Here is a 10553-nt window from a genome sequence, read left to right as displayed (position 1 = left end):
CTTTTTATTTTTACAAATTATCTCATCCATGTTTTCTCGCTTCTTAACGTTAACTAATCAATTCTGATCGATAGAGAGATCGTTACGCGGTAAAAGACATCGAAGGATGATTGTTCCCAAAGAAAGTTCCTTGTGCAAAGTCTTAAGTTTGATAAATTAAACTCATGATTTACTCATAATCTACTCCTGACTATCGCTTCTTTCGCTTTATCATCGTGATTAATTCATCCGTTCATCCATCGGTTCTTTTTTAGCACGCTGAATCAGTTCTGATGAATAGAAAAATCGATTGCTCGTCTTCGATAAAATATTACATAATGAAAAATAAAAAAATATGTCTTTATGTAAAAAGAATCCTCCTCCTATGCACATTGAAATCTCGATTTTTATTATCATTATAATTATCTTTATTAAGTAAGGTTCCCAATTTTTCGTATTTAAAGATTATTTTTCATACATTTAATTTTTTTAATACACTTTAATATATTTTTATATACTTTTTAGTGATTATATAAAAAAAAAAAGTTTTAGATATCGACTTATTCGTAATTTAAAGGAATATATATTTTTATGTTTTTTGTAAAATTTAAATTCTCGCTTACAATTTTATTTCTAGTTCATTTAATTTTTGAAGAATCACATAAATCAATTCTTGGAAAACGTTTTGAAAAAAATAGTTTTGCGAAAAATGCGTTAAAAATTTCGTATTTAGATTATAGGTGAATAAGATTGAATTTATGACTTTTATAGTTAATTTATTCTATAACTATAAAAAAAATACTTTTTTTCTTAAAAAAAAAAAAAAAAATCCCTAAGCAATTGCATCAATTATATGAGCTATTAATTTTTCTTTTAATGTGTTAGTTTTCGCGAAGCTTCTTCGATGTCTGTGTGTATGCATTTGCATACATTTTTGTTTGTGAATTAATAATGATTTTTATTATGATTTTAATATTAATATGTACTTCTCAGTGAAAATATAAGTTTTGACTAAGTTTGTGGCTACTTTATTTTTGGCTTAGATGAAATGTAATTATTTAGGAGTAATATAAGAGTGAAAGTCGAAATATCTTTTAAAATTTGTCAGGGAAAAAACATTGGGATTATTTTGGACGTTGCTTTTAAGTATTTCTATAATAAATCTGTATTTGACAGATTCAGTGTTAAGAAAATATTTAAAACGTTTGATATACAATAGATGATATTGATTAAAATATCATGGTCATTTTTCGCTTTCTCTACAGATGTTCTTGTAGTAAGTTGAATTACTTTCAATAAGTCTGTTGCCATAAAATTTCTATTTAAGATACATTTTTGCTCTATTTTCAGCACTGAAATAACATCTCTTTTGTACAGAGCATGAAATCTATTTGCTTTTTAAGTTTGCTTTTTAGTTGTTTGACGACATACGGACTTGAAAATGTACAAATATATACAAAAAATTGATGTTATGCAGATTGATTATAAAGAAATATGAATTCAATATATCAATTCTTTGATGAAAAACAAGCATCAAGAGATCAATGCGAGCTTACACTTATTTTTTTTCTGCGAGTCGTTTTCTATAATATATTATAATTTTGTAAATTTTTTGATTTTACTCCGAAATATATATTTCAGAAAAATTAAAAAAATTTACCCCTTCATAAAAATGCAATGAAGATTATTTTTTTTTATCTGAAAAATACGAAACTCTTTTTAATAGAAAAACAAACTTTTGCGACTTGCACATATGTTGACCGAGACCACGCGCACGATCGTCAATAGCAAAGCTTATTAATGAAATTCGTAAAAATGGAGAGATGAAATCTTTCTAAAACACCATTTTGAAGGCATAGCTTCGGTATGATTAAAACCAATAAGAATTTAGGCAATTCTTAAATTTTCTCCCACATATATGAGAGGTTGGTGTGGAGAACCAATGCTTGTTGGAAGATACAAATCGGACTTGTGGACTTTGAGCGGTCAAAGATCGCCTTGGCGCAAGAGTACTTTTGTTCTCATCGTGGTGGTGCAACAGATAAACTTCGGTTGTCCTGACAGGAAGAACGCTTACTCGACTCAGTTAGTTCGAGAATTGCTCTAGACGAAGCAGAATCAGTGAGAAGATAGATAGAAAATCGATTGAAGATGTCTTTTACTTTGTTAATGGGTCCACCCGGGCCCGAAGCTAGGGCTCTGGCCGAGAAAGAGCTCAGGGAAACCGAGGAGAACGTGAAGAACGGCATCGAGACCCTGAGAAAATATATCGAAGGTTAGTATAAAATTACATTTATATACAGAGTGTTCGACAACGGTTGGGACAAAATTTCAAGGGTGATTCTACATGATAAAATAAGACGAAAATCAAGAATAATAAAATTACGGCTTCGTTTTTCAATTATAAATTTTTGAAAATTCGTATGAAAGGTGCCTGAAGCACGGCAATTCAATAGCAAGCAATAAAACAAAACTTCCACAGAAGAATCGAACTCTGTCTACAACAGAATGGAGGACGTTTTGAACATTTATTATAATGTTACTCTGTGATTATAACTAAAAAACAAAGTCATCGTAATATTGTTATTTTTTATTTTCATCTTATTTTATCATGCAGAATTACTCCTTAAATTTTGTCCCACCTGTTGCCGAACACCCTGTATATGTCGTGTCTTTCACGGTTTTTTATTAATTCTAAATTCTAGAGAGATTAATATTCAAGTATCTCTAGTAAAACTTTACAAAGTTTTATATCTTGTTTTCCGCGATTTTTTTAAAATGCTAAGAAACTATTGAATTCTTTTCCCGTGTGTTATTGTATTCTGTGATCTTGCTGAAAAGAAATACGCACATTTATTTCTGGTATATTAAATGTATTATTATAATTTATATTGTTTAATTATTTTAATTTTTAATTATATATAATTAATACTTATATATAATTGTTTCTTTAGAAAGTTATAATAAATTCTCGCTGTAGGATAAGAGAACTAGTTGATAAACATTAGTTTCGTATCATTGCTGTATACATAGAGTTTTTATTTTATTTGTTAAATAACACCAATGTCATCCAATTCTTGAATTCTTTTTTAACCTTTAGTAATTGCCTTTGTTTTTTCTTTACTAGATACAAAAATATATACACACAAACTTATCTATATACTTTATCTATATTGATAAGTAATCAAGTGCAAGAAGTAAGTGAAAAAATATGATTTTTTAGAGAAATTTATTAAAAATATACTATAAATACTATATCTCAAAAGTCTTTCATGATATAAATTGTAGAGTACTAATTTTTTTATTGATTGACAATTATAGTTTTATGCTAAATTAAATATTTGCTGTTGTTCGTTTTCTAGTTATCTTATAACAATATTTTAACTACGAAACACAAGCGCTTTGTTGTGGTATACATGTTATGTAAAATGCATAAAAAACTAAAATACACAATATTTGTTTAAAGTCTAGCAATTTAATAATTAGTAACTTGGTTTGTAATTTAGAGAAAAGGAATAAATATTCTTAACGATCGCAACATTCTTATCGATTGCAAGATCGACATAAATTATTTATAATTTATTACACGCTTCGTTTCAAAACAAGAAATTAGCTATCATGAAGCTTAGCCTTCTGAATTCTGAGACTCCTTTGAGATATAAATATCACTACTTTAAGAATCAGTTTAACTTGTAGGGGAGTGTGTGTGAGAGGAGTGAGAGGAGATCAAAATTCGAATTTGTCTAGACTTTGACATAATAAGAATTCTCATTACATATTAAAAAAAAAAAAACTATGAATCTACTTACACACATTTATATAAAAAGCAGTAATACGTTATCTCGAAGATTATTGGAAGATTATTGGAAGATTATTGGAATTTAGTGCAATGGCTCGTGCTTCTACATAATATCTGAAAATATAATGTTATTGCGAGTTGCATTATTTTTTTTTGTATTATATGTCGATTAATTGTTATTGTGTATGCCAAGTTTGTCGGATTTTCTATAATAAATATTATATTCATGCTTAAGATATATACCATATATATATATATATATATATATATATATATATATATATATATATATATATATACAGGCATTTATATTGAGACATCTAAATATCTAAAAAATAAAGCAAGATAGAAAGAAATGTTTCGGACAAAAATTGATCGGTTCTAAGGGGGTCATAAGATGGTGCCATTAGTTTGACCTTGGGTGGAGGCGCTTTGGAGATTTCAATGTCAATCTTGTTTTATTTTCTTTACACCAATTGATGTCTCTCATTTTTTGAGCTTAAAATATTAAGGTAACATTATTGGAAAATAAATAATTTTATGAGATATTTAATAGTTTATGTAAAATTATGTCAAAGTAATGTAATAAAATAAAGTATAAAATATTTCGTAAATTATTAAACTTTTAGCCATCATACCCATATAACTTTTTATGTAGAATATTGCAAGGAATCGATTTATGTAAAAAAATTGAGGCGTTTCCATTTAAAAATGGAATCAATATATCAAGTAAACAATATTTTTTTATATGGTTATTATTAGTTTTGGATTAAAAGAAACGATCGATTTTGAGGATTTGATTTTAAACATTATTATTATATATACATTAATTCATATATAAATAATTATCAGTTTTTTTTTTTAAATATAATCTAACGCGTTGATGTTAATTATTATCGAAACCAACCGTTTCGACAACATATTGCTGCTCTGAATGAATGCATTGAAAGATAATAAATCGAGGTCGCTTACCGTGACATTCTGATAATGTTTCTCCACGTTTTATCTTTCCCCTCGCTTTGCTATAAAGAAATATCGGATTCAATTTATTTTTCTAAAATTAAGGCAAAAGCTTTAAGACTTCTTAAAGCTTTAAATCGTCTTGAATTTTTAAAATGGCTACTTCAAAACCACTAAATGAATTTCAACTCTTGGTTTCGAGCGTTGAAACTTTTCTAACATTATCTAAAATTGATGAGATAAAATTAATAATTATCTTTAAAGATAAAATGCATTATTTTAATCAAGTGTATTGCTGCTATTATTGTATTATTTTACACACACACACACACACACATATATATATATATATATATATATATATTTAAAAAAGAAGAAAAATTATATAAGACACCAATCAGACAGATGGAAAATTTTTCACTTGAAAATATTTGTTTGACGAAGTACCTCACGTTATGCAAAGATAAAAAAAAATCAACGATAACAACGATCGATCCGACAAGTATAGTGCACCTTGACCCTCGTACGCATTAAAGTATAAAAAATATACACGTGATATCAAGTAGGTATCGAGTAAGTATCGCTTGAACGTGATGTTAAGGATTTTTAGAATTTTCAATGATAAATTATATAGGTACTTGTGAGGATGCTTGATGACACCTGGATACTGTTTTCACACAAAATATCTCAAGATTATAGAATAGAAATTCAAAATGCTGAACATTTTAATGCATATTGTACATACTTATAACGAGATTAATTTGATGAAGAATATAAATATAATTACACGATAAGCTAATATCATTCAATTTTATCCTGTAATTGATCAATTTTATATCTTTGTCGTTATATATATAATATATAACGTGGCCCGTATTCTTGTCGAGCGCGCATTTATCATTCTTGAACGTTCTAAAAATCCTTTTTGGTCATCCATCATTCATTTCCGTCGGGTATTGCGCATTTGTGTTGCCTTACATGCGACACGCGCATCTATTTTGCTTGAAGTAGAATAAAAAAATAGTGACTCTCGCAATTTGCTTAATAAGGAATATCGAGGCGATTTCTTTGAGAATAGAATCCGTGACCTCGCACGCAAAATTGCCCTTAAGTGATTTGTCAACATTTGTGCTGTCAAGACGGCCACAGGATTGAGAAAAGAAATCATGTATACATACGTGTTTGTAACTCTAAGTAGTCTTGTTTAATGAGTTGCATGCACAATTTAATATATTCTTTTGAATAGTTCGAAAGTCGTTAAAAAGGATTTACACATTATAATTTTTATTGATTATAATGACACATTATTAACTTTGTACTTTCAATAAGCACAACTCGATAACACATGACAGAATGTTACAAAGTCCGATGATTCTTTCAGACTAAAAAAAATGATCAGTTGGCGCGGTGAATCATTATTGGAAAAATATGTACACATATGATTATTCATATCATTCACGTGCGCAACATCATGTTCAAACAACATTAAACATTTGTAGCAATGTATCGAGCAGATTATAACATGTGCTTTGAATGCTACTAAAATCAAGATTATTTTTAGTTGATTTTACGATATTAAAATTTAAATCTAGTTTAAAAAAAATTAAATCTAACTGATGACTACGAGCAAAATAATAAAGAGATCTTTATATTAAATATGCAATCTTTCGGGGCGATTATTCATGTCATCATTGTCAAAATTAATAATTTTGTTAACATCGATTGATATAAAATTTTCTTTTATTTCAGAGGATAAAACCATCCATTACTGCACCGACGACGACTTTCTTCTGATTTTTCTCCGACCATGCAAATTTTATCCGCAGAGCGCGTTTGAACTCATGAAACGCGTCGCGGATTTCAGGAACAAGCACGCAGCTCTGTTCTATGATCTAATACCAAGTGATGAAAGAGATGCCATCATGAATCACGACGTCATGAATGTTTTGAAAACTAGAGATCATAAAAATCGCAGAGTGATGATAATCCAAGCCGGCAAAAATTGGGACCCGTCTAAGGTCACGAGCGATCAAATACTGAGAATGTTATATATAGTACATTTGTTAGCCATACAGGAGCAAGAAACGCAGGTATCTACTAATATATAAAGTATCTAGCATGTAGTTTTTAATCTGTCTGACTGTTCAATGTATTCTCCATAGAAGCTAAACATCCAAGTTATTTAAAATTATGTCCAGATATCGGTCGCAACATGGCAAAAAGTAAAATACGCGTTTAAATTTGATATTTTTCTTCAAATCTTCATATATTCATAAATCTCTATACGTTCAAATAAAATTGTGGAAATTGCTAAATATGCATGTCTGATTCCATCGAATCGCGTGTATGCGGTAACACACACGTCAGCAAAATTAATGAATTGTAAACCTGATCGTGCAAGAAAGAAAGAATCGCGGAGACGAATCAAAATTCAAACAGCGATAATAACAGCTGTTGTTCATAATTAAGCTTCAACGTCAAAGCATCTAATCTTAAATCGGATGCAAACATGAGCGAGGCGTGATTGCACTTTAGTCGGTTGATAAGTGACTCGATATGAATAATCTAACGTCGATGAAAAAAGATATAACAATACGATACTTCTTTTTTCCACGTTCCAAAACTTAACACGTTGCCGATATCGTTAATCAATCTTTTCAGAATCATTTTGTCGAGCCGTCTATCTTTTGTCGAATCATATATATTATGCGTATCTTTTTTTTTTTTTTTTTTTTTTAGATATTTGGAGGCGTCGTCATAATGGACTTTGACGGTCTCTCTATGAAACAGGTCAAGGGAATGCCGCCAAGTTTTAGCATGAAGCTACTCAATTTTATTCAAGACGCAATGCCATTGCGTTTAAAGGAAGTTCGTATCAGCAATATTAATCATAAAATTATTTCTGTATAAAAAAATTTTACTCTTATATTTTTTACGCGGATTAAATTAAATGTAATCGTAAATAAATAATAATTGATAAATTCAGCTGTTACGCGTCTGTATTTTTTTTTTTGGCATACATATAACTATTATTCTCGATTAATTAATTTCTGTTACATGAATACCGTATACTAATCATTCAATATTGTTTCAGGTTCATTTTGTGAAACAACCGTTTCTGTTTAACATGGTATGGACAATGTTTAAGCCATTCGTCAGGGAGAAGCTGAGGAAACGCATGTTTTTTCACGGTAACAATATGTCCTCGCTTCACACTCATATCCCTGTAAGTCATCTGCCAAAAAATTATGGCGGTGATTTGCCTGAAATAGATTACAACGGTGCCGATTGGTACCCAACGATGTTAGCAGCCGAAGATAAAATCAAAGGTAAAATTATCAATTGAAGAGAAGAAAATATCTATTTGAATCATTAAATAATACTCCGACATCTCTTTGTTAATGCAAGAAAAATTGTGACCATAGCTAATTTATCTTTTTTTTTTTTCTTTTACAGAGTGGAATACGTACGGATACACCAAAAAATAAGCTAAATTTTTAACAGATAGTCATCCTCTAACATGATATTATTAAATACTTTTTACATTTTGAAAGATATATCATATTTTGCACGCGACATATATATTTTTGTATTTAAGCTGACGTATTTAACGTAATATATTTTATATACAATGGTAATTTATAGAAACATTTCGATACACAGACTAACATAAAAATAATAATTCAGGATTAACTTGTTTAATATTATAATATTTCACAATTTAAAATAAATATTTTATTTTGTATTTTATGAATACGAAAAAGAAAAAGATATAAGATATTGACACTTAAAAGTAAATTGTTGCTTGATATTCCTAAAAGCACTTTCTTCTTATTACATTAAGATAGATTTAGATTTTATATGCGAATAAAATAAAAATATCAAACGTATCGAAATCTTTTACACGTCGAGATGTCCTAAATTACAATACAAGAAATTTTTATAAATAAATAAATTATTAAAATATATTTTAAATAAAAACATTATATATTCGTACGATTCGCTTCAACAATGCTATTAATTGTAGATATAGATTTTTCGTAAGGAAATTAACTTCATATTGCATTTACAGGGAAAATTGATTTATTGATTCGTAATTTCAAAGTTTTTTCTATTACACGTTAGCGCGTATATTAGTTATCATAGTATGATATTTATCATACGTCACATTCATTATTATGTGATATGATTATAATGCTCAATCAGAAGCCATTTGTGCCATTCGGTGCATCTGTATTTGCAAAAAGTATTTATCCCACTAAAAAAAACCTCACAAAGCTAAAAAAAGATTATATACTTGGCGTCGTGACGCTACCGCGTCGCTTGACGCCATGCGATTTTTATGAATTTCTTTTTTATTCTTTTACAAAATAAAATGACTAAACTATATTATTGTACTATAACTAACAAGTGCGAAAAGTGCTTCTTAAATGTTACAGAAAGAGAGAGAGAGAGAGGGAGAGAGGGAGATAAAGAGAGAAATATATATTTAATCGTTAACTATATAGAAATACTGAATTGTATTAAAGCTTCCAACAGTACTTTATAAATACACACACACATATATATATATATATATATTATATATATATATATATATATATATATATATATATATATATATATATATACGATTATTTTTATCAAGCGATTTAAATATATGAATGAACAACCCTATGCGTTTTGACAATATTTTAATGAATGCTGTCGAGGTAACATAGAGAAAAAAGAAACGAGCAATATTTTATTTAAAATCTATTTTAAAAATAATATCAATGATAAAATAAATTCATAAATTATTCATCACATATAGTTGCTCTGTATATCGTTCGATGCTGTTCTAAACCTTTTTTTCCTTCTTTTATTCATCCTTTGTTGTTTCTTCATGGCTCGTGGCATTCACGCTCACACTCGCTCGCAAAAATACAATTAATTATAGTTGGTCGTATACGCAACGATCGCGAAACATTTTGCACGATACTCCTGATCGCGGATAACTATCGATACTTATTGTTAGAGTAAAAATATTTCGTCCAATGCTTTATCATACTTATTTTTCGATTGTTGAAATACAATCCGGATTGAGAACGTGCAATTAAACAATCAAATCTCAAGATTAAATAATTAGCATAACGAAAGGCTTCATGATACATCAATCGTTTAATAAATAATTAATCCATAATTTAAGATATTTGTATAATATTTAATATTTCGCGTATATATGTATATGTCAGTACGTAAAATATTTCGACCATAAAATGTGTTCGACTTTTAGCGTTATTGTTTATTTACGTGTTATGGTCTTTCTATCATTCACACGGCGATACTGAAGAAGAATAGTGGCGGTGCGAAACGCCAATTATATTATCAATTTCTTTTTCTAAATGCGATCGCGACTAGTATCAAATTAATTATAATTACTATATAATTAACAATGAATCAACTTTTGACAAACAATATGAAATTGTATCAAGATAATAATAAAGTGCGTATTTCGTGTGATTGATCGAGAGTAATGTGCAAAATTAATTAACCGTGTTTTCTCGAGTGTGTAAGTCTCACGAGAAAACAATAAAGGATGAGCAAGAGAGAAAAAGGAAATTTGAACAATGGATAAACCAACGATATACGATAAAGTAAGTAATTTATAAATTATTTAACATTTATATTATTTTTAAGATAGACATATTGTTCGTTCCTTTCTCATTTCCTCCATAGTTCCTCAATTTTTCCAAATTAAAGTAACACGGTTAAAATGATAGAAAAATATAATAGTTATAATAGAATAGACTTTCGCATCTCGGAAGTCACAATT

At 28.6% G+C, this 10553-nt stretch overlaps 1 protein-coding gene across 2 annotated transcripts; it reads left to right on the top strand.

The window, feature by feature from the left end:
• Nucleotides 1-2015: 2015 nt before the first annotated feature.
• LOC138934078 (retinaldehyde-binding protein 1) lies at nucleotides 2016-9544 on the top strand. 2 transcript variants are annotated; one of them, XM_070297502.1, is made up of 5 exons: nucleotides 2017-2254; nucleotides 6488-6828; nucleotides 7478-7606; nucleotides 7833-8067; nucleotides 8195-9544. In XM_070297502.1, the coding sequence occupies exons 1-5, from the start codon at nucleotides 2131-2133 to the stop codon at nucleotides 8224-8226; spliced, it is 861 nt and encodes a 286-aa protein (XP_070153603.1). In that variant the 5' UTR covers nucleotides 2017-2130; the 3' UTR covers nucleotides 8227-9544. The 2 variants fall into 2 exon arrangements, with proteins under 2 accessions (XP_070153604.1, XP_070153603.1); XM_070297503.1 differs by lacking the exon at nucleotides 7478-7606 and having other exon boundaries at nucleotides 2016-2254.
• Nucleotides 9545-10553: the final 1009 nt, after the last annotated feature.

Source organism: Polyergus mexicanus, unplaced genomic scaffold (genome assembly GCF_030449975.1).
Source record: "Polyergus mexicanus isolate NDT 795.1 unplaced genomic scaffold, iyPolMexi1.0 SCAF_6, whole genome shotgun sequence".
In the NCBI taxonomy this organism is placed as follows: domain Eukaryota; kingdom Metazoa; phylum Arthropoda; class Insecta; order Hymenoptera; family Formicidae; genus Polyergus; species Polyergus mexicanus.
This window is presented reverse-complemented; position numbering and strand designations above follow the sequence as displayed.

Excerpts from the sequence above, each read along its gene's own strand:
- LOC138934078 (XM_070297502.1), top strand. The coding sequence starts at position 2,131 with ATGTCTTTTACTTTGTTAATGGGTCCACCCGGGCCCGAAGCTAGGGCT. Across the intron at positions 6,829-7,477 it reads TACAGGAGCAAGAAACGCAG|ATATTTGGAGGCGTCGTCAT; the intron begins GTATCTACTAAT and ends TTTTTTTTTTAG. Across the intron at positions 8,068-8,194 it reads AGCCGAAGATAAAATCAAAG|AGTGGAATACGTACGGATAC; the intron begins GTAAAATTATCA and ends TTTCTTTTACAG.